The sequence below is a fragment of the Prunus mume genome, linkage group LG2, assembly GCF_029339155.1.
Source record: "Prunus mume cultivar Tortuosa linkage group LG2, ASM2933915v1, whole genome shotgun sequence".
In the NCBI taxonomy this organism is placed as follows: domain Eukaryota; kingdom Viridiplantae; phylum Streptophyta; class Magnoliopsida; order Rosales; family Rosaceae; genus Prunus; species Prunus mume.
The window spans coordinates 3,330,186-3,354,202 of NC_142699.1; the positions used below are offsets into that span (position 1 = coordinate 3,330,186).

General features: G+C 35.6%; 3 protein-coding genes across 4 annotated transcripts; 1 reads left to right on the top strand and 2 right to left on the bottom strand.

Annotated features, from left to right (window-relative positions):
* The first annotated feature begins 7,452 nt into the window (after nucleotides 1-7,452).
* LOC103319314 (endo-1,3;1,4-beta-D-glucanase-like) lies at nucleotides 7,453-9,996 on the top strand. Its single transcript, XM_008220840.3, has 7 exons — nucleotides 7,453-7,678; nucleotides 7,901-7,922; nucleotides 8,557-8,680; nucleotides 8,875-8,965; nucleotides 9,175-9,264; nucleotides 9,504-9,604; nucleotides 9,713-9,996. Exons 1-7 carry the CDS (start codon nucleotides 7,531-7,533, stop codon nucleotides 9,851-9,853), a joined length of 717 nt encoding a protein of 238 aa, XP_008219062.1. The 5' UTR covers nucleotides 7,453-7,530; the 3' UTR covers nucleotides 9,854-9,996.
* A 1,309-nt stretch (nucleotides 9,997-11,305) lies between these two features.
* Nucleotides 11,306-14,670, bottom strand: LOC103319315 (elongation factor 1-gamma-like). Its single transcript, XM_008220841.3, has 7 exons — nucleotides 14,514-14,670; nucleotides 13,992-14,141; nucleotides 13,849-13,909; nucleotides 13,712-13,764; nucleotides 13,255-13,356; nucleotides 12,630-13,140; nucleotides 11,306-11,887 (listed from the first exon to the last, which is right to left on the bottom strand). Exons 1-7 carry the CDS (start codon nucleotides 14,520-14,522, stop codon nucleotides 11,520-11,522), a joined length of 1,254 nt encoding a protein of 417 aa, XP_008219063.2. The 5' UTR covers nucleotides 14,523-14,670; the 3' UTR covers nucleotides 11,306-11,519.
* Nucleotides 14,671-15,383: 713 nt separating this feature from the next.
* On the bottom strand, nucleotides 15,384-18,820 carry LOC103319373 (Pentatricopeptide repeat (PPR) superfamily protein). 2 transcript variants are annotated; one of them, XM_008220904.3, is made up of 2 exons: nucleotides 16,571-18,820; nucleotides 15,384-16,043 (listed from the first exon to the last, which is right to left on the bottom strand). In XM_008220904.3, the coding sequence occupies exon 1, from the start codon at nucleotides 18,576-18,578 to the stop codon at nucleotides 17,055-17,057; it is 1,524 nt and encodes a 507-aa protein (XP_008219126.2). In that variant the 5' UTR covers nucleotides 18,579-18,820; the 3' UTR covers nucleotides 15,384-16,043; nucleotides 16,571-17,054. The 2 variants fall into 2 exon arrangements, with proteins under 2 accessions (XP_008219126.2, XP_016647291.1); XM_016791805.2 differs by having other exon boundaries at nucleotides 15,384-16,046.
* Nucleotides 18,821-24,017: the final 5,197 nt, after the last annotated feature.

The following is a 24,017-nucleotide window of genomic DNA, read 5'->3' on the forward strand; positions in this document are numbered from 1 at the left end:
AAAAAAGGGGGAAGATACATGGCAATTGTTAAGACGTACGCGTCAAATGGGTCCTTTATGAAGTCTATCTTTTCCCAAATTAATGAATGGAATGGAAGTCTAGCTACATGCGCATATGTGAGTGAATCCACATGGTCCTTGACTTGACCTAAGAAAATATGCTTAATGCAATTCGAAATCAACATTTTTACTGGATTTTTTAGCATTATAAAAAATTATTCCAGATAATTAACATTGTATTTTGTAATATTTAATCCAAATAGATATAAATGCTCTTCTGAATCAGAAAAGTTCTTTTGGTCGGGTCTATTTCAATTGATTTATAATAGCCCCTCCTTTTGCCGGGTCTATTTTGCTTGACGTGTTGTCTGTGTTACAATCACGTTTAGTGCCCTAACTTTGCTTTTTGTCCTACCAACTATCTCTTAGCTATTCATCTTTTCTATAATATTGGTAGAGGTCTCGAATTCGAATATCTCATAGATATCTATTGAGAAGAAAAAAAAAAAGTTGAACGAGAGCAAGGAAAAAGCAGCAGGAATATTAATCAACCTAGACCAACTTCTGGTTTCTCAGATGTTTTGTTGTTTCTTAGAGCTTTTCTGCTTCTTCAAGTGAGCTTTTCTGCTTTTCTCCCACATTTTTAGACATATTTTGATATATTTTGTTTTGTTTTTGTCGAACTAGGGTTTGGGAGCCTAATATTGCTGGAACTGGAAGCTGATATAGCTTTTGTTAATCTTTTTTATTTATTTAAAATTTTACAAATGAAAGTCCTATTTTGGTCATTTTACTTTGATTTTAGACCACACTCAAGTCTTTAGCCACCTCTGCTAAATATATCAACAAAGTAAGCTTCCAATAAATGGACCCATGCATATATCCTTCTTGATCTATTCAGATTGCTAGCACTTATATGCTCATTGGTATAAGATCCCTATCCTCCATCAATGGTGATCTATATATATTAGGTTTACTGGTTTTGTGACACGTATGTATGCTTAGTTCATACATAATAATAATAATAATAACTTTGAAATGCATAATAAACATGACCGGTCCTGCACGGTGTGCTACTGCACAGAGGTCTCAAATTTTTTTTCACATGTATACATTATATATGTGAGTGTGTGCAACATATTTACATGATTGTGCACTCTGAAGATCGGAGTTTGATTCCTACTTATGTTCCTTGAAAGGCTCAAAATATCGGGGTCGACCTTGATAATGAACATCTAGGAATGAGAATATAGTAGTTGCTTCTTTTTGTTTTCTTATTTCAAATAATAACAATCGGAATAGGCTGTCAAATTAATATTACATCTCTTATTAGGGGTTTCTAACTTACCAGAAAATATGTGTAATATATATACACAAGAGAAGAGCTATGAGTAACTTGGCAGTAATGAGAGGGAATTCCAGTATTGCCAACTGCTGGGCCACGTGAACATCTACTGCAAGCATAACTCAACAATACGTTTTAGGAAGCCTTTAGCATAATGAATGCATGTAGCTTTCACTACCTTCATTTTCTAGGGCATCGTTTTTTGCGCCATCCATTCTCTCTCTCTCTCTCTCTCTCTCTCTCTCTCTCTCGTTATTCTGAAAAGGACATACTCTGTCTTATACATAATCACAAGTTCACAACATGCCAATCACAAAATGATCGATGGTCAGCGTACCATTAAACATCATAATTATTGTTTGTGGAAATATTCTCAAAGGAAAATATCTGCTTGAAGATCCTTCGCCCTTTGAACTTCTTTCTTTCTCTTCTTTGATTCTTGTAAAATTAAATTGGAATAAAAGACCATATCCAGTGGGTGTTGGCCAAAGACTTTCCAATGCCTAAGTTCGATTGTATATAGGAGAAATAATAGCTAAAAAAAATATAGAGTTTTCTCTATGAATTTTTAGTATCAATTAATTGACCTAAGAGATATTATTCTTATCCACGTAATACTCTATATATTTAAGACCACACATGGGTAGAACTTGCTCTTGCAAAATTGACCTCCAATACCCAATGATAGCACCTTGCCAGTAGCGCAAGTGGCATTTTTGTGTAAATCATGTTCAATGATAGTATTTATTGTCTTCTTAGAATAATTAAACAATGTTATAAAAGTGTTAGTGTTATAAATAAGCTAAAGTGCGGTTTTGCTCTCTGAACTATACCAAAAAAAAATTTGATATGACAGACTATTCACATGAATAGTAACTGCCATTGCCCCCTCTTTCCTTTTGTCATGGCAAATGGGTGGAAATACTCTAAGGTTTCTTTTAGTTCTTTGAACTCCATTACAACAAATATAAAAAACTATTCTTTTTGTACTAATATTTATTGTAGCCTGGTTACTGTTTGATGCTGTCATATTTTTTCAGTCGACAAATCTGTCATAATTTATATAGTTTGTTAATCTTTTTTTGCACATAGCAAAGTTTGAGTTAATGCGAGCACAGCGTCCAGGGAGTGATAAGGCCGCAAGCTGCGACAAGAATTCTTTTTTATTTTTTATTATTTTGACGCAAGCGATTTTGGGGAGAGGGAAATCGAGCCTAGAACCTTAAGTGCAAAGGTAAATACTCTTAACCACTTCAGTTATAAATCTCTTACGTTGCAAGAAGAATTCTATTTGGCCACTCTCACACATTTTGTGTTTAATCCCAGTTGAAGATTTTGCCTTGGGTTCTGCATGTAGTCCTAACTTCTTCAATACTTTAGTCACAACGAAACTTCATCGTTTACAGCTTAAAGATCAGTTAAAGTGAGTTATGATGAAAATGCGTGGTTTAGCCTTTGTTATTATTATTATTTTCTGTTAAAGCTTGGAATTCTACCAATTTTTGATGTGCCAGCAAGACATCCTTGGAGAAAAATCCCTTCGAAAATACTGCAATGCAACCCCGGTTTGCCTTTATATTTTGGATCAAGTTTTTGCACAACATCCTCCTCCATTTGTAAATTGATGGTAAAGACGTGCAAGAACTTGAACCAAAATTCAGGCAATGGATGGATTTGCAACGTTTCTCACCGAGGAAATATCTTATCCGCCGACAATTGTCTTGCTGGCACACATTAAAATTTCATAGAGTTATATCAAGTTTGTCCAAGATACAACGAAAGAAAATTGTCAAACATTATTGCAAGACTAGTAGCAACACCATAAACTGAAAATGTTAAATAGCCAATCTGAACACAGATTCAAACAAAGTTCTACTCTGGAATGCAAAACAAAACAGTTTAATTCAGAAGATATGAATTATAAATGCACGACACGAAAAATAGTCAAGTGAAAACAGACAATTGCCTAACAAGAAAAACTATATGTAATGCGTGAACATGGAGCCTAATACAACAGAGAAGGTCATGAAACCAAACTGGAAACTAACCACAAGTAAGTGATTGCACTTTATAAGCATTCACCATTACATGTAAAGTTCAGAAGAAAGGGGGAAGGCTTTCAATCGGTTTCAGAAGCAGATTCCTAGTTGCAATAAGCCTATGTTGATTTGACAAGCTACGGGATTGGATTATGTACAGAGGTAGAAACTTTTGGACAAAGGCCTGAATCTCATCAATCTAACTTATTCAAATAGCGAGCCATCATGAGTCAATCACAAGTTGTATACAATAAATCAATTCAATCTGCTTTCTGTACTTTCAGAATTACTTGACTAATAAACCTTCACTACTTTTCTTGTTTCCATAAGAAACTTTATGGTCAATAATGCACTCAAAACTCGACTAGGTGGATTTCCTTCACAAAATATGTTTTCCATAGAGTTCCTTCTAAATATGAAACAATTTTAACATTCTCACTCCGTGCACAAACCACTTAAGAATCTAAATCCTGTCATGATACAGGTCTCAGCATAATGTAAAAAGGTTACTGACACTCTCACCACAAATAGGTCTGCTAAATTCTATAAGCAAGTGCAACAGAGAGATGAGAGAACTCCATAGATCCCATGCTAAAGGACAATGTAACAGAGGATGATCAACTCATTCCCCTGCTTGTGTACATATGCAACATCAGTTTACAATAACCTGCCCACTCTTAATTACATTATCAAGAGTCAAGATTCTCCTAATTAGTGTCTGTCAAAAGAGCAAAAGAAAAGAATACTAAAAAAGAAACACCAGTTTTGCTTTCCAGGGAATGGTGGCAAGATCCCTCAAAGAGACAAAACGTAACACTTCAAACCAAACTTTAGCCACCCTCCACATAATAATGACATCATCACCTCCACCACATGCCTTGGGGGCATATAAAACCTCATAGTAATATCTCCTAGCCCCAATGATAGAAATTTTGAATGAATATAGGATTCCATTTTATATCAAAACCCAAACCCTCCATACAACTCACCGTTGCCTGTCCACAAACAGACAAAATTGTAAGAGTTCAAACCGAACTTTAGTATCTTCCAGATCCTGACATCATCACCTCTCCCAAATGCGCTAGGGGCACATAAGACCTAATGATGGTATCTCTCATCTCCATATCATTCATATTAAATGAAAACAGAATTCAAACCAAGCCCTCAACATACACAAAGTCACTATACATGCTTATCAATAGTTTAAAACAAATAGATGGAAATGACACTTCAAAACAAAATCAGCATGCCGCATAACATGTCAGAAGCAAACCACTCTACCATCTCCCACTTTTGATAGACTATGAAACAAAAGGAAAGGCTATTAAAAACCCATACAGGTTTCTCAATCACAGAACGCAAAGGCATACCAACAAGTTAACTATCAGATATTACACGACTGACAAGCGAACGAAATACCATTAATTGAAAAGAACATTAAATTCCATGATAATTCATAATATCAAACATCACAGTAGCTGCCGCCATAGACTTGTTTTACCTAGATTACAATGAACTATCCAGTAATGTACTGAATTCAGCCTTGATTAATTTTGTTTAGTACTGTGCTTTTAGTAAAAGAGCACACCTCTTGGTAGTAATTGCTCTACATGGTACAAAACAGAATCAATATATATTATTCACCACCACCTTATCTTCAAACTCTATGTTTGTGAAGTGCCTTGATTTGTATTCTAAGGTCCACAAACTCCCTCATCCTTAAAAGCATAACTTAGACATGCTCAAATCATTGATATGCTTTTGTATAAGAGTTGAACAAATCTGCCAACTATGAATGGTCCTAATCATTCTTGTATCCTTTATTTATGTAACCTTTATCTAGGAATAAACACTCTCAATTCTTCTTCACAATTGCCGATTGACAAAAGAAATAGGTAGATTCTACCGCACACGCATTTAAATGTTCAGCACTCATCAAGTTCAATTAACCCAACAAAGAAAAGGAAAGAACAATACTGAAATCTTTTCTGGCAGTCTACTGTACTTTGCCAGAGGTAACTAAATGAAGTCTGTAGTATCATCACCCCGACATCCATCTATCAATTAAACTTTTAAGAAAAGTTGAATGGTGTTTTACATATTGAGGCAAATACATTTCCACCAAAGTTGCATTTTCACAAGACAAAAGCAGATCTGAAACTACCCACGATTTGGTATTATCTTCCTTTCCATATAGTATAATTTCCAGTTTCAACAATGACATAAAGCAATAAGGCATCATAAAAATATTACAGAAGAAGAATATTGATTTCCCAATAGGCAGAAATGTATTCACCAGCTAGGCTGCTACAAAACACAATCATTATAAAATGTACAAACCCAATGATCTGATTTCACAAAAAGGCAAACCTGAAGCCAATCAATCCCTAATGCCAAGTTCAACCTCCAGCTCATCATCATCTTCAAACAGCTTAAGAAGACGGGCGTGTTGCTCTTCTCTCTTCTTCTTCTGCCATATCTTGAACAAGAACACACAGAAGCCCAAGACAGCCGTCACACCCAGCAACACAATGACTGCCTTCAGCGCCACAGACCCACTTGAAGAAGAAGAAGAAGCTTTGTTTCCATTCTTGGGACTTGCTGGGTCGTTTGCTAAACCTGAATCGAAGAGGGTGGCAGTGGAGAAGAGGAGAAATTGGAACTGGAGAGATCTTTGGCGGCTTTGAAATCCATTCATGTCTTGAAACAAAATTGTCCTTTTGTTTTTTTTTTCTCTGTCTTTTCTCGGAAAACCTAATAAACCAGTAAAATGGACAGAGGTTTCAACGTTGAATATTGAATTTCAACGCGTTACCTTTCTCTGTACGCCTTTCCCACTACCAACTCCAAACTAGCGAATGCTGGTGGTGACCTGACCAATAGAATAAGCCAACTTACGTTTCTTCCTTTTCTTAGAAGGATTTTGCTTACCATTGGTGCCGGGGTTACCATTACCACCTTATTTCGTATGATTTGATTTGCTTGCTACACGAATCTCAAAAATTTAATTTATCTAATTATACATGATGCGGTGATTAACGATTCAATGTAACTTCAAACAATTGTGATCACAATAACGTAGTTTGATTTGGCAATCTCACCTTTGTCTAATTATTTATTTATTTGGCAACAGATGAGAGGCATGCGTCAGGGCAATTTATATATATATATATATATATATCAATTTGCATAACGCATGGGTACTCTTTGAGGATGGGTTTGCAAAAAAAAAAAGGGATTTGGATTGGAAAACTATTTACTTTTTTCATGTTTGGAAAAAATGTCCCGACGAGAGAATATGGAAACTTAAATTAAATTATATTTTCTAGTTATTTTTTCAGCATTAACAAACATGAAAAAGAATTCTTCTACTTCTCAGCCCCTTAGAAAAGACATGTGGATTGATTTTCCATCAAATACTTTTTCGTGAACCAAACATGACCTAAAAGATTAGATGGTGTTGAGCTGCAGTTCTTGACTGCAAAAAAAGTCAAACTAATTCTCTAAACTAACTTAAATGGAAATCTTATGTCATCCTTATAAAAGGTGCATATGAAATAAGTAAAGAGAAAATTAGAGAAGTATCAACTATTAGAGATATAAAAATAAAAAAAAAGTTTAACGTGTGGACATTTTGCCAAAGTTAAGCATTGACTGAGTTCAAGCAATTAGCCTCCAATTCTATGAGAGCCTCTTTAGTGTTTTCTTTTTCTTCTTTATTAATGTGAGATAAGGGCAACACCTTTCAAAGGTTCAGATAATTTTTTTTTTCTTATCATTGTAGTAATTCATAAATCCTTCAAATAAAAAATCATGAAATGTTTTGACTAATTGCAAATGAGATGATCTTACATAACTCCTTGAAGATTCAGTATGTCATCATGTTTGTAAACCATTTCTTTCATGTTCATATAATTTATGTTATCAGGATCAGACTTGGAGTAAGACACAAGTATTAAATTTGTAATCAAAGGAAAAAAAAAAAACATATATGAGGTGACTGGATAAGATGGTGATTGAGCCCCACACCACTTTTTAGTCCTTTATCTTGCCTCAGCCCCATATTTTATCTTCCAAATTTTGCACCAGACAAACTGTGCTGTGTGTTTTTTGTTTGAAATTTTGTGCCTTAACAAAACAGAGACAATGGCAGGCCCTCAGTGCTGCTCTAATCCACCAATTCTCAACCCAAGCTATGGAGTAGACTGTGCTGAAAAACTTGGAGGCCTTAACGTCTACGCAGCTGGCTCCCCTGACTCCAAGCTTGCCATTGTTCTTGTCTCTGATGTTTTTGGTACCTGCCTACCACTTCAAAGTTTCTCTTCTTTGTTATAAATTCTGATGTTATGCTCCTATTTTTCTTTTCATGTCGGAAGGAACTATTAGAAGGAAAGTGCGATGAGTAGAAAGTTCTTTTTAACTTGTTTAACAATGGAGACTAGAAGAACAGATAACATATAATCAACTTGGATTTGTCAACAATTCACTGAACTTATATATTTGATTTGTCCTGCAGGATATCGAGCTCCGAATTTGAGGTATGGATAATTCTAAAATTACTTTCTACCATTGATCAATGGATTCTGATGTACTTTATGTGCATGAGTTAGAGATAAAAGAGCGCTCCGTTGAGCTGTGACTTCTCTTGTTTCAGAAAGAATTTTCCGTTCCAAATGTTTCATAGGAGTGCATCAGGAAGCTTGTCAAATCAGATTGTATTAATTATGTCTTAAATGTGTCCTGCTTCGAACTTCCTAGAATAGAGGTTGCAAAAATCAGCATTCATTACAGTATTTGATGTTCTCCTCCCCGTATAATCCTTATGGAATTTGCTATAAAACATGTCGAATCTCTTCGAGACTAATGATGTTATCTGCAACTTGCCCTGGAAAGTTTATGGTGGTAATTTGTTAACAAAATTACACGGCTTATAAAACCGATGATACAAGATTTCAAATTTTTGCATCTCCTGGGGAAGGTGAATCAAGAAAAGAAGAGATTTTGGTGTATAGGAAGTCCTTTTTCAAACTCAGAACATGGAATATTATGGAAATTATGATTCAGTGAAGGCAATTTATGGCCAGCGCAGTGTTGAATATAGTCATCTATTATAATGTGTGTATAATCCATTACACTTCCTGAAAGTTAATGTAATCTGCTTTCTTCTTTAAGGAAGCTTGCCGAAAAAGTGGCAGCTGCAGGATTCTTTGTGGTAGTTCCAAACTTCTTCTATGATGATCCGTTTGTATACGACAATAACAGACCTCTAGCAGTCTGGTTAGAAGATCATGGAACGGTTCGCTCTCGCATTTTCATAGATGCCTTGATTATAAGCTTAACTCATGATCGGTCAATTATATTTTTCGGGGCGCTATTCCAAATTTTAATCTTTGGCTGCATGAAATTAAGTGGATTCCACATATTGCTGCGTATTTTGATAGAGAGTTCTTAAAATTTTAGTGCCTGAAGCTTGCTAAGTGTTTTTACTAGGATAAAGGATTTGAAGATGCAAAATCAATAATTAACGCTCTTAAAGAGAAAGGTTATTCTGCAATTGGAGCTGCAGGATTCTGTTGGGGTGGTAAGTGGTTGCTTCTCCTGTCTGCTGTGCCTGATTTTCTTTTCTTATAAACAACATTCTAATTTTGCTCTTTATTCTTTTGCTTATTTTTCATTTTTGCTTCATCATTTTCACAACTTCACAAATGGATATCCTTAGCCAGAACAATAAAAATAAAACTTGACATCATTTTGCAGCTGACTAAGAAAGAAACTCAATGTTATTCTCAGGCAAGGTCGTGACAGAGCTCGCGAAGTCTGATTTCGTCCAAGCTGCTGTGCTACTACATCCTTCATTTGTTGCTTTGGATGATATTGAGGGTATGGACTCCAGTGCTTAAATGCTTTCTAAACTATATACAACTTGCATTATGCTATATCTGCAATACAGCCTAATCAAGGAATATAGACATGTCAGATAATGATATTTGGGAATTTTCTGATATTATTCTTTTCCGTATGTGGAGGCAAATATATAAAGTTATTTTGGGTAGGCTACAAGAAAAGTTAATAATCTCATCATACTTAAATGCTCAATTAATACTTAAACCTATGGACAGGGGTTAAAGTTCCCATGGCGGTTCTAGGAGCTGAGATTGATGAATATTCTCCACTGGAACTCTTGAAACAATTTGAGGAGATATTAGCTGCTAAATCTGGGGTGCTCATTTTTTTGTTCTTTTTTAAAATTCTCTCATTCTATAATGTTCATATTCTTGATTTACTTTACAGTCTAAAAACTAAACAAGCTTTGTTTCTTTCCTCATAGATTGATAGCTATGTGAAGATATTTCCAAAAGCTGAGCATAGTTGGACCGTGAGGTACAATGTCGAAGATGAAGAAGCAGTGAAGCGTGCAGAGGAGGCTCATAACAACATGATTGATTGGTTTTCTAAGCATGTTAAGTGATTACTTTCTGAGTTCCCATGTAAAATAGTTGAATAAAACCAAGAACTTCAATTCAACTTGATATTACTATTAGACACACAGCAATCAAACTGAAGTGACAAAATATATGAACATATTGAGCCCTATGAGGTTGTTCATTCTCACCGTCGTCTAGCCCTACTTAGTTATCTTATCTTAGTATTTTCAGCCCTCTGTTTGCTCTTTCCTCTGCCAAATTTTGCTAGCTAAACCTTTTGCTCTTGCTGGGGAATAAATTCCAAACCTGCATCAGAACTTTTACACAATATGTCTGTCATCTGTATGCTGGCCAAACTTGAGAGCTACCTTTCTAGGCTATTTCAGCCTCCGGCACTCTCCAATCTCCTGTACCAACTCCAGCGAATATTGTTACGATCTTGTTTTAGGCTAACTTTTCTCTTCTCCACCCATCCCATTAGCATTTCATTATAGTGATTGTCCAGTTTCTCTATCGAAGACTACTGCTTGCCTCCACCACGCTATTATGTTCACTAAAAACCTGCTCCAGTTGAGCATTATCCACCTTCCATGGCAGGTTACCAACATGATTCTAGAAAGCAGGTTCAAACGAACAAGGTGGGCGTTTTTTGTGTGTTCCTCTTGGAGCAGACCTATGGAAAGTCAAGAGCCTTCCATTTGAATCTTATTCACAAAATAAAAACACAAAACCTAGAAGCAACACAATCCTTAAAACATGCTATAAAATGCTTTTATAACAAAAAAATTATTATAGTATGGAAACATTGAGTGCAATACACTTGAATAATGCTCTCTTCATATGCGCCAGAAGTTGAATAAGAGCCAGACATTGTTTAGAAGCCATGAGCACCATGCTTCACTTTATAATAAATTCCAGAAACCCACTGAGAAATTCTCATAACAATACTGTTCCATGAGGTGCTTCAACGAAACTAACCGGCGGCAGAAATTACGAAGAGAATGACGCTGCAGAAGCTCAAATACCTCACACTGAACATATTACCTCAATTTATTTGGTCAAATGAGGTAGCTGTAAATACTTTCTCACGAGAGCATCTGTGCCATTTTAAGGCTGGTTTCAATAAATTTGCTTCTTCCAATCCAAGGACACAAGCTCATATCAAAGGGGCACGAATTAGTCAATTCAGAAATAAGGATAACTATTAATATTTGCAATGGCTTTTTCCAATTTTCCATAGATCATGATTATTCTAAGAATAACAGTGATATCTAGACATTTTCCTATTGCCACAATCCATACTAGTGAACTCTAATGAATATAGAGCAAATTGCTCATGTCTACACTGAATTTTTTTGTTAAACCACCAGCACCCAAACTTAGAAATGCCTTAGTCACTGCAGAAAGCACTAATGACTAGGCTAGGCCTCTAGACATGCAACTTAGCTTTGAGTTTGCTGCTATGTACTATAGTATAACAAAATAACAATCTGTCATAACTTGCAAAATAAACGAAGTTCAATTGATATTCCTAATATAACCGATAATGTTATAGGAGAACAAAATACATGATGCTATCAATGTCACAAAAAGGCAAGAACAAGAGCAGAAGACAACGTTGTAATACAACCACAATGAAGATTAATTTTAAGAAACCGCTAAAACATTACATCTACTTCTTTAGGACACTTCTCTCATCACTTGAAACACTTAGGCATCCAACAAAGCCTCCCCCTCAAAAGGCTCCTGATCTTCAATCATCTGATTAACGCGCTCCTTTTGATCCTCATCAGTGATGTCAACCTTATGCCAGTCGTACAGTTCCATGTCATAACACTCGTCAATTATGAATTTTGGAATTTCTTGTCCCCGGAAGAGCCACAAGCCCTTAACCTTAAATGGAGGCTCAGAGCCAATCACCAACATCTTCCCAAATGCATACTTACGAGCCAAATCCATCCGCTGCAGGAAACCACCCACCTTGTTCAAAGTCACAAATGATACAGTATTTTCATCATTGTACTTGTAATCGCAGAACCAAAGAGAGTAACCCTCTGGGTCGTACATGTCCCAGAATCCTGCAAACAGAAGTGACAGGTGAAAAAAATATATATATACATATTCAAGTTGATAATTGTCCACTTCACCTTAATATATAAAGCAATATTTGAGCAAATATGAGCACTAGTGTCCAGAGTTCTTAAATCTTTCATTAAAGAAAATCCTTGCCCTCAAGTGAATTTTTAACAAGAGGAGCGATCACGGAAAGTCCCAAGAACTGAATGTCTAGAGGTAGTTAAATCGCAAGAGTCCAGGTGATTCTCATCCAGAAGAAAATCTAAATGTTATTTGAAGGTATTTACAGCTGCAGTCTGCTGCATTAGTGCATTCTTAATTATCCACCTTTCATACCTGTATTAACAGATACAAAATAATGCATGGCTTGCCTAGTAAACAGAGAGCTAAGAGAGAAAATGTATAAGGAAAACAGTGGCTAATGATGATCCTTGATATGATATACAGTCATTTGAAACCAGGATAAATTATGCTGTTCCTCGATATAGTTTAGACCAGATTACACTTTGATCCTCTAGTAAATAGTTGCTAATGTTGGTGAAAAAGAAATAGACAAAAATAGAAACAAACTTCATTTCGAAGAATGCACAATAACAATACTATATCCTGACTGGCAAGCAAAACCACATGAACTATGCAGGTTTATGACAAATTAAAAACAAGATGTGGTTGATACTATCACTTGTACTGAAAAAAAACAAGATGTGGTTAATGCATAGATATAGGAAAGTTAAAAGAAATCACCTTTAACAGCAATCTCACGGAAGTTGGTCTTTGTGTTTGAATAAAGCCTTTTCCATTCATCCAGAATCATCTTGCTAGGAGGCAAAAGATCAAGAGAATTCTTTGCCTTGGGCTTGGGTGCCTCTTCTTCAGCAACAGCCTCTTCTAATTTAGGCTTCGCTGGTTCTTTCTTGGCCTCTTTCTTTGGTTCATCCTTAGGTTTTGTGGGTTCCTTTGCCTGTGAAGGCTTCTTTGCTGACTGAATAGATGGAACAGATTCTGCTTGTTTAACTTCGCCCAATATCTTGCGAAAATTTGGCTGATTAACCAAGGTCCAAAAGTATCTCTCAACATGGGGAAATTCAGAGGTAAATTTTTTTGTCAACAACCGGCTAAATCCCAGAGTCAAATTACATGCCATAATGATATCAGCCAACGTCACAGAATGCCCGACCAGGTATGTGTTGGAAGAAAGATGAGTATTCAAAGCAGTTAGCGCTCTCTTCAATGCAGAAATTGCAGCTTCCTCAGCCTTTGTGCCAATAAAAAAAATTGGGTGTCAATCGCTTTAATATACCCATTTAGATACATAAAAGTAACAGTGGTATATAACTGTATGAAAAAACTAAATGCAGTAATGCCTAACCGGAGGAAGGTAAACAGCAAAACCGATACGTGGTATTAACCATCGCAAAATATTGGAGTCAATCTCCAAAGTGGCAAAATCAATCCATTGCTCCACATGAGCCTGTCAAAACCAACAAAATAATGGTAAAAATCATCAGTACCTCAACGGAATGTGGAATGCAAACCATATTCACATTCTAATGAAGATCATATCAGTAAAAATCTCTAATGGATGTTCTAAAGCTTTTTAATTCATGCAACCTAAGCCTATAATCATAATAATTTACCCAATTATAAATCCAAAGTCACCTCACTATGAGTACCAGTAGATTTTTAACATTCATCAACCCACACATGTTACTCTGACCATATAAGCCAAGGGGGAATTCAGAATTGAATAAATGGAAGCTTTAAAGGACACATATTTAATAAATGGGGGAGGTGTACAAGTGCAAGACAGCCATCACATCACTTACATATTCAATTAAGGAAGAACCAAAAAGAGGATTATCTGCCTTCAACCGAGTAACTGCAGCAAATGAAAGCATACAATTAGATTTAAACATAACAACATTTCTAGATATAAATAAAGAAGCTTAAAATCTAGCCTCACCATAGCGTGCAATGGCATTGCTCTCAAAAACAGGTCCATCAGGTGTTTCTAACACAGGAACCTACACAACAAAACCAAACAAATCATACCAAATATACTTTAACAAATAGAATTTGTCTACATAAAAAAGAAATAAAGCCCACCTTCCCGATGGGGTTCATTTCAAGAAACTTGGGACTTTTGTTGGACACACCCATCTCAAAATTCTTCACCAGTTCAACTTTGACACCACTGTACTCGGCAGCAATAAGTGCCTTGAAACCATTTTTATTAGTGTTCCCCGCGTGCAACACCTAGAAGTAGATCAAACATATATAAACATTTTGTTTATTAGATACAATTCCAACATCACCCAACAAATTCTGTGTCAATTCTGATACTGGTAATTAAACTAATTAGCATTTGACAGTAAAAAACAAAAATTCAAAAACAAAGAAAATGGAGTCCATTTTAGAGTATTGTTCTTGTTTCTGTACATGTTGGAATCACTTAACCATGGAGCAAGAGCCTCCCACCAATTTCAGAGGGTAAATCAAAATCAACGGTAAGAGAGTAGCTCCAGTTATATGGTCAATGTTTCACGTCCAGATTACATGGAAGAACAAAAATGGGTTTGATAATAGCATAAAATGAAAAAACCAAAATGCAGAAGGGAAAAGACTAACCAAAGCCATTGGGTCAACGACAATTGTCCAATCTTCGAAGCCTAGCCGTTGTACAGAGAGAGAGCTAAGGTGAAATGTATATGATGGGTAGGGTTTGTGGAGGGAAATATATGTGCGGTGGTGATGTAATGGTTAGGGTTTATAAATTTTTGGATTTTATAACATAAAATATAATAGAAAAAGAAAAAGGTGCTTTTGGAATATGCGAAGTCGTGATAGTATATTATTGTAACCAAAAAGAAAAAGTCGTGATAGTATATTGCGTTTTTTTTATAAATACATGTCTAGAATGAAATTGTAACCATATCTGGAATGAAATGAAATATCTACTTTTTTTAGTGCTCAAAGTATTGAATACATTGGTCAATTTAGTTTCGGTGTTTTTAAGTTTTATCCAACTTTGTTTTTGTATTTTTAATTTGATCAATTTAGTAACTGTGTTAAAAATGGCTAATTTAGTTCAGATATTTTTAGTTTTGCAAATTTAGTTTAGGAATTTTTAATTTGATTAATTTAGTTTACTGTGTTTGACACCATAGTTAGTCAATTTTATTTACAAGGATGAAATTGGTTTTATTTTTTTTCAAGGTGAAAGTGGCCACATTAAAACACAGAAATTGAGCTGTTTATTTTGGCTTAATAACCGAAATAAACTTTGAGCAAGACCAATGGAGTGTTAGTTGGATTGACCCGTGTGTGTGAATTTGGCAAAAATGGCTATAAAAAAAACTTCAGCAAGAACTTTCGAATGAGGCCTTAGGTGAAGGTTTTAGCATCACTGTTACCTTCCATCAACTTATAAGCAGCTGTCTTTTTATACTTCGTAATCTCATTGCAATCTCTCTATGGAGGCCATGCTTGATCATATAATTGAATTGAATTGTGGCGAATGAAATTATATCAAGGAATATCTTAGAGTACAACATGAGGAACTTTTACATTTTTGTTACAAACAGACATGCCAAAATGTTGCCGGCTTAAGTTTTCACCCGCATAATGCAGCAGCATATCAACCAGAGGCAAATATACACAATTTAAAGACGCATAATGCAGCAGTATCTGTAAACTTGCCTACCTAGCCTTGATATCCCAATTCAGGAAGATGAAAATCGCTGGTTGGGGGTCCAACCAAGAAAGGCATGGGACATTGCTTATTCCGTTAGGTTCGCGGTACCTGGTCCCTATGAAGCAGGTACAAGCCTCAGCGATTCTGTCAGTAGTAAAGTCATCCCCTGAACTTTTTGTACTGGTTCAAACATCACAGAAAAGCAATTGTAGCAAATACTACATTGTGGGCTTTCACAACCCTTGGAATAGTATTTGGTTAGGCATACAGCAGCAAGTAGATCTTCTATTTCCCATACTTTGAGCTGAAGCTTCCTCTGTCATTCCACTGCACATGCTAAGGAATAACTGCATGCGTTCAAACATCCCAAAGTCCTTGCTATCTCCCCAAGGGACATGGGTGGTGAAAGGCTCTGAAGGATACATTAAGCCTTGATTTGCCTTCATAGATACATCTTCATACTCCTACTGACGAAGAAGAATATAGTCAAATTACCATATGAAAGTAAAATCAGTACTTATAAACTCAAATACAAAACAATGAAAACACTAATTGGTCGATCATTAAGGCACCACAAATTATGAATTGATGTGAGGAATAAAGAATGTCTTGTGGTACTTCCACACGAACCTAAGATTCGTTTGAGCATGACCTAGCAGGATAAGGGTTAAGAAAAGTAAGGATTTCAACTGAATCATGTTAACAGAATTTATAGACACAAGCTGCAAATCATGTTAGCAGGAATAAAGAACGCTTTGTGAGGAGGAAACAGAATTTATCATGACTGGTCAGCAACGATTTGGACATACAATCTCAAGCCATAAATTTTTTCACCAACACAATTGTCTTTCACTCAAATGGAGGAAAAATAGACACAAGCCCATGTCACTCATAATCTTCAACAGGAGATACCACCTCTTTTATATTTATGTAAGAAGAGGAGCAACAACAACAAAATTGTACAAAGAAAGTCAGAAACATTATTCCTCACCTGACTTAAACTAGAAAGTTGTCTAACAGTTCTGAGGCGCAGTTAGGATAATTTGCAGGGTGGGTGAGCCCATCTGACTGCACCGTATTAAATGCAAGTAAAAGCACAATATGAATATTTTTCAAACAAGTAACAAAGGGTGTGCCACGTTTCTGCAAAGTAAGAACATTTCAGCATAACCAGTCTATAAATTTGCAACCTCCTTTCCACAAAAAAATCAACACCACCAACGCCCAGGGCACAGTATCTAAATCCATTGAACTTGTAACAGACATTACACGCAAGTGCCAAGACTAGGCCCAAGCCAAAAAAAAAAACTTTTGAATTCCAAATCCACATGCTATGCTCTTAACACTTCACCGTGGCAAGCCTAAAATTCCCAATCATGCAAAGCACCTTTTCTCACATATCAATCAGAAACATTTTCGGCATCAGTAATTCCACAACACCATCAAAAAAATCATGATTAGTAACCCACACACTTCTATATTGGAAGTGATTCTAAACGTGATGTCTCTGCTGAGCTCTTTGTACTCCCAGGAAGATGGATTGAAGAGCCAAAAACTGCCATTTTCTCTGTCAAGTTATTCAGGGCCTCATGCTTGTTTGCCAGTTCCATAAGAACCTTGATCCTTCTAAAGGAAACATTACTTGGCTTATGCCCCTTTTCCATCATCTGCAAAGAGCATCTTTCTGCTTCCATTAGTTTTCCCAAGTCACAAAGCAAATCAAACAACACATCAGATACTAATATATAAGAACCGAAACCCTTCTCAACCATATCATTCCACAGCTGCAATGCCATATCCACCTTTTCCTGCCTCTTAAACAACCTAATCAGGAACATACAAGACTGTGTATTTGGCAGGCATCCAGTATGCATCATTCTCCCATACAAACCCCATGAGCTTTGCACGTCATTCGACCAGAAGAAAACCCTAAAGAACAAATTGTACGTAGTTGCATTTGGACTCAAACCCTTACTCATCATTGCATCCATTAACTCATAAGCATCACCAAGCCTCTTCGCAATACAAAAATTCCTAATGGCAGCATTGTATGCTGCAACATCAGGGTAGCACCCAAACTCCTTCATTTCCTTCAATACATCTCTGGCTTTATCAGGCTGACCAACCAACCCCAATCCCCCAATGATACTAGTATAGGTGAACACATCAGGTGATATATTCTCGTCACGCATTTGCTCTACCACTTTATATGCTTTGTCTATTTCTATACTCTTACAATAAACATCAACCAAACAATTGTATGAAACGATATCAGGCTCCACACCCATCTCCCTCATCTCCTTAAAGAACCCCTCAGCTTCCTCAGATGACTTCCACCCGGATAACAATATATTGAAAGTTTGCAAATTGGGCGTAAAGTTATGCTTCAGACTATGATACACATTCCTAGCATCTGTCATACTCTTCTCCTGACAAAGAGTCCTCAACAGAGAATTGAAACAAGTTGTATCGAATTCAGGCACAAGCTTCTTGAACTTTCTAAAAGACTCCACAGTTTGCCTAACCGAACAAACCTTAGCAATCCTAGCTAAAACAATCATCACAGTCCGTGGGGTTATCAAATTTCTATCTTTATACTTAATGTCAACTAAGACCTCCCAAGTTTTGTCAAACATTCGACTTCTTCCTAATATATAAAGCATAGTATCCAGCGAGAAAGAACTGTGATAAAACCCTCTTCTATTCCCAGTATAATTGAAAAACTCCAAAGCTTGTAAAGGGTTTCCATGGCTGAACCTAACCCGTTTTAGAACCTTATCAATCAAATCATTTGAGAGAAAAACCCCACTTGATTTCAATGCTTGCTTCAAGTTTCTAGACTGGTTCGAGCAACTGACTATGCGAAAAATAGTCTCAACGTCATCGTTAATGGAGCTTCCAGAGCAGAATAACCGAGAGAGAAACAAAGCTGGGTTTTGCGAAACGTACCTGAACAATGGTGATTGGGATGAAGGAGGCTTCACTGTTATTGCCATCATCTTCCTTGAAATGTCGTCGATTAACCCATGAAGAAATTGAAGCTCTATTTTACAATTCAAAGGCAAAATGCACTAACTTTTGAGCAAGCAATGCTCTATGTATGTTGGAAAGAGAACCTCATTGAGATGAAGCTTGGAAAAGGAAGAGGAAGAATCGAAGAAAAAGAAAAGTTTGTTTGGTCGAAAATGGCAGAAATGAGAAAATTAGAAGAGAAGAGTGAACTGAAGAAGAGAGAAGTGGAGAGAGAGAAGTTCCATACCCTACGGTAGTTTGTGCCTGGGCTGGGCTTTAGGTCTGTTTTATTTAATTAAGTTGGGCTGTGCTTTAGTTATATCCCAAAAAAATTGACATTTAAGCCAAGGCTTTTTAAGTCAATTTAGGATTATTTTTATTTTTATTTTTATTTTGGTAACGACTCTAGAACATTAAGGCCTGAATGTTTTTTTTTAGTGTCTGATATAAGGCATGAATGTCAGGTTCTCTAGTATGACATATTTGATTATGGGATTTTCTCAACTTAGTTTAATGTTTATGGAAAACACAATCTGTCATAATTATATTCAGTAGCACCCATGCTTGCTTAAATTTTTTCCATAAATATTAAAATATATATGTTACATTTTCTTATCATGAAATGGGAAAAACTATGAATTGGGGAATTAATTAGATAGAGAAATCAAGGTATTGGAATTGGATCAACTACTCCCCCTAGTTGATCTCATTCCGGATTTGAGGACATTCGTCTTCGATAACATATTTTAAGGTGAAATCCACAAATTTTTTATTTTGACTTATGTATTAGTAAATGCAGGCAAGTCAGAAATTGAAATCATTTCAATACTCATTCATGATAAATAAACATGCTTAATTCAGAAACTCCCATAATCAAATATATCATTATAAAGAACCTATGATTCATGCCATAAAATTCCAGACCCGCACTCGTTTTATAGCCTATTTACATGTCATTAATTAACTATGCTAACTCTGGTAATTTGACTAACATCACGGACTTAAGAATTTGTAATAAATCTAATTCACTTCAAAAAGTACCAAAATTTCAAATGCCTAGAGTCGAATACATAGGATCCTTTGTTATGAATATAGGCCACAGGTTATCTAGTGGTTATAATAAGATTTTCTAGTAGTGCACAATCAAACAAAGCCATTAAACTTTACTTGTTCGCTCTCATCCTCCAAAAAACACTCTTAGCGCCGTTTTCACTTTGAGGAGGGAGGAAGCTAATATTCTTCCTCCCCTCTCCCCTCTCCCTCCCCTCTCCTTAATTCCTCCACTCTCCCTTGTATCTTCCTCCGTTCTCCTCTTTTCCCCCATTTTCAGTGATAGAAGGTCCCTTTTTTGACTTCACTATGTTATGATTTTCCTCCATCCATAATAGGAGACTGCATCTCGACGTCGGATCTCTACCTGCTTTCATCGAATCTCCACCACCATCCTCATTACAATCTTAGTTCAGTGCCTATATCAGAGTTTTTTCGATCATGCATGATCGTTGGTGGAGGCACACCAAATTGTCTTAATTTTAATGTTAGATCGTTAGTTTGTATTGCTCTTTATAGCTAATTTGTATTGGCCTTTTATGACTAGTGACTTTTTTTGACTTAATAATAAATGCAATCCCAGAATTTCTATATATATATATATAATAAAATAAAAACTTTATGTGTTCAATTTGTTTTAGACCATTTCATTATCATTTAATACACCAAAGCAACTCTTAAATTACCCTTACAACCAGTTGAGCAAACACTTGATCATGGCCTAGTTACTTTCGAAAAATAATCGTAAATAGTTCATACATGTTATCACACTGCAACTACATAGAACCATTACAAGCATATATAAATCTTACTCAATTTTTAGATCATTAGGAAATCGTTACATAACATAATCGTCCTGTTTTTTTTTAACCTCAGCCAACATAATTGCCCTGATTTATAAAAACAGAAAATTATCGGGAGTACAAATTGTGTTACCCCAATTTATTATTTGTCTAGTGGGACAATTAATGCCTTGTCGTGTGGTGGAGGGTAAAACGGTTAAAAAAGAAGAGTTTTCTGGTGTAGCTAGCATTCCTTCTTTCCTTTTCTATAGCTCAAAGCTTTGCTCCGTACATGGGTGATATTGTATTTTGATGCAAGAACCAGTTGACCCACTGCCATTAGGAAAATCAAAGACAGATTTTTTCCCCACATATACCAGAAAAACCCAAGCTCAATAGCTTCCTATATATTATCTTAAACTCTCCATTGTTTTACTTGCAAGCTTTTCCTTCTGGTTTTACTTGTGCGTTGTCTTCAACCTCTGTGTGTGTGTGTTTTTTTTTTCTTCTGGTTTTTGCATGGCGGATTCAATGGCCAGAAAAACGGAGGACCTCAAACGACAGTGCAAAAATAGTTTCTCGGCGGAGGAGTCTTATCAAGGAGCAATGTCGGGCTCCAAGAGGCACGCGACAATGCACAGGAAATCAGAGGCGCTTGAAAAACTATGCAATGCTAGGGTTTGCATGGTTTCTTACAATTCCAAGGGTAATTTTTCTGTTTGGCCAAAGGACCCGGCGAAGGCCAGAGAAATCATCACGGATTTCAGAAAATGTTCACACGGAGGAAAGATGAAAAAGCGTAGAGGAAAAAAGAAGGGATACGACGAGGAGGGTTTTGATGAGAAAGAGAAACCAAAGTTGGATAAGTATTCAAAGGCTTTAGAGACCCATATACAAATTTTGGAAGAGAATATTAATTCTTTCCGGGGAAAAACAAAAACTATTCAGCCCAACTTTGCCAAAGAAGATCATGGTGAAGAGAGCATGGCAGAATTGTTAGAACCAAATAGTTATAACTTCAACAATGGCCCAACTTTGCAAGTATCCGACGATAATAATATTGAATTTGCTAATGGACTTGACACTAATGGCATTCGTGGTAACGGTAAACTGCCGAATACCACTAATAATATCGAATTTCCTCATGGATTTGACATTAATGATATTTGTGATAAGGGTAAATTGCCTAATACCACTGTGAATAGTCAAGATTGTCGGAATCAACACTCTGAATTATCTTACGGTAATGTTAAGTTAGAGCCTGGTTATAATGGAGATTTTGGATTAGTAGAGCTGGAGAACTTTGGTGGCGTCGATAATTATAATCCTCCTCCATTGGGGTCTTTTCCACAAAGCTCCAAATATCACGACCTTGGTGCTAATTTGATGGTTGAAGATGGTGCTATTAATAATAGTAGTGTTTCTTCTGCAAGCTTAAGCTGCTGGGTCGACATGCTGCAAGGAAGAAACATATCATTGATATCTCCACTTCATGAGGCCTTGTTGTGTGGCCTCAGCCTTTGCAATCGCAGATGATCAATGATCACCACGGCACTATATAAATATTGCCTAACTTGTTTTGAAGAGCTCTCTAGCAGTACTTAATTACTAGTTTCTAGCTTAATTTTAGATTAATTGTAACACGGACTACTCTTTTTATTAGTTCCATGTTTGGAAGGAATCTGCATAATTAAGTGCATGTAGAGTGATTTGAGAAATATTGGTATATAAATGCATGTAGAAAAAATAGCCGAGACTCACTCCAATTAAAATGTTAAATCCAACATGGAATAACATTTCTCCTTTATGCTGCTATTTTTGGATGTTTGACTTTCTGATTTTATTTCATTATTTCATTAATTTTTTCAATTTATATGTTCAGAAAGTAATAAACAAATCAACACTAATGTAATAAAATAATTCGTATAAAAATGTAATAAAATAATTTTTTTAATTTGACATGTCAGGTGAAATGTAAAACTCTACTAGCCCCTTGGCACATACTCACGTATGTGCCAATTGGTTTGATTTTATATTTTATTTTTAAAATTAAGAAAAAATAATATAGGTACTTATGTTCCATAAAAGTAGGACATATTATTTGATTTTGTTTTTAATTTTTTTAATATGAAAAAAAGTGTGAATGGATATTAAGAATGATGAAACATTCAAAATTAAGAATAAAAATTATTAATTGAATGAGGATAATATGATAAATTCTCACTTTTTTTTTCATATTAAAAAAATTAAAATAAAAATCAAATCAAATAATGAATCATATTTTTATGAACACAATTATCCATTATCTTTTTTAATTATAAAATAAATTTAAATAAATAAATAAATAAAAACCTTCGCAGGCTCGGAAGCGTGTGCGAAAAAGCTAGTATAGATTATATGTCAAATTTTCACTTAAGCTACCAAAATAAAATTTAATGTTTGGTATTTGACATGAAATTCAAATTACCCAAGGATTACAAAATAATAATCACAGTTTTTATAGAAAGAAAATTCCTTACAAATTTGAACTTTAACTCGGAGCAAAAGTGACGGTTGCCCCTCTAAAAAACGCATGGATGTAAGAGCACTTCCACCCACAAGGGCTAAGTCTAAGGCAAGGGCAAGCAAGGGTTGCCACTATTCACATGAATAGTGTCAGCCTTTGCATTTGTGGTTCCACCCATGAGGGCAAAGTCTAGGGCAAGTCTAAGGCAAATACTATTCATTGTACTTTATTTCCTATTTTTTTATACTTTAAACCATTAATTTTGATAAGCTTTTTAGATTATATTTTCGGTTGTCACATGTCACTATTTATTATAAAATTTTCACTTAAAATTTAAGATAACATTTTTCTGATAAAATTTTCGATTACCATGTGTCCATATTTATTATAAAATTCACATCTCACTCATCATACAATTGAAATACCTACTTACTCATCATACAATTGAAATATTCTTGGTCCTCATAGTCCGAGACAATGGAATACAAGGACAACTCCATCATTGGCGGAGGCGGTTCCACCGGATCATGACGTGTGGGAGTATTTTCCTTTGGAGGACGTAATAATGCCATTATTTCTGACATGGAACGCACCACTAGAACTGATTGCGGGCATTGTTCACTTGAGGAGCCATGTGTAATGGTTTTCCTCTTTTTTGTTTTGCCTTGACTAATCTATTAAAAAAAAGAAATTGGAAATGCAAGAAATATATATATATATATAAAGACATTAAATTGAATAAAACGGAAATTATTATTATTTTGTTACCTTGTTGCCAAGATTTTGACCTCTTCGAACATTTGTCCACGACCCTCCGGCTTCGATGGAAGATGACATTTCTATTTTTGCACAAATGAAATTTTGTAGTAGAGAATTTGGTGTGGAAAGTGAAAAATATTGGAAGGAGATGAGTTTGTATGAAGATTTGGTGTGGAAAGTGAATAAAATTGTTAGGTATTTATAGGGAAAAATTACAAAAATTTTTGGTATTTTAAAAAAAAAATTTCAGAATTTTTTTCTAATTTTTTAGCCAAAAAGGAGGACTGTCGATTTCTGAAAAACGATCGGAGCGTCCCTGCGTGACACGT

Bases quoted from the DNA above. Each gene is read 5' to 3' on its own strand.
- LOC103319373 (XM_008220904.3), bottom strand. From the start codon at position 18,578: ATGATGGCAATAACAGTGAAGCCTCCTTCATCCCAATCACCATTGTTC.
- LOC103319314 (XM_008220840.3), top strand. From the start codon at position 7,531: ATGGCAGGCCCTCAGTGCTGCTCTAATCCACCAATTCTCAACCCAAGC. The intron at 8,681-8,874 runs GTTCGCTCTCGC...TGTTTTTACTAG, and splicing joins GGTTAGAAGATCATGGAACG to GATAAAGGATTTGAAGATGC. The intron at 9,265-9,503 runs GTATGGACTCCA...ACCTATGGACAG, and splicing joins TGCTTTGGATGATATTGAGG to GGGTTAAAGTTCCCATGGCG.
- LOC103319315 (XM_008220841.3), bottom strand. The intron at 13,910-13,991 runs GTGGGCTTTATT...TTTGTTGTGTAG, and splicing joins AAATGAACCCCATCGGGAAG to GTTCCTGTGTTAGAAACACC. The intron at 13,357-13,711 runs GTAAGTGATGTG...TGGTTTTGACAG, and splicing joins GTTCTTCCTTAATTGAATAT to GCTCATGTGGAGCAATGGAT.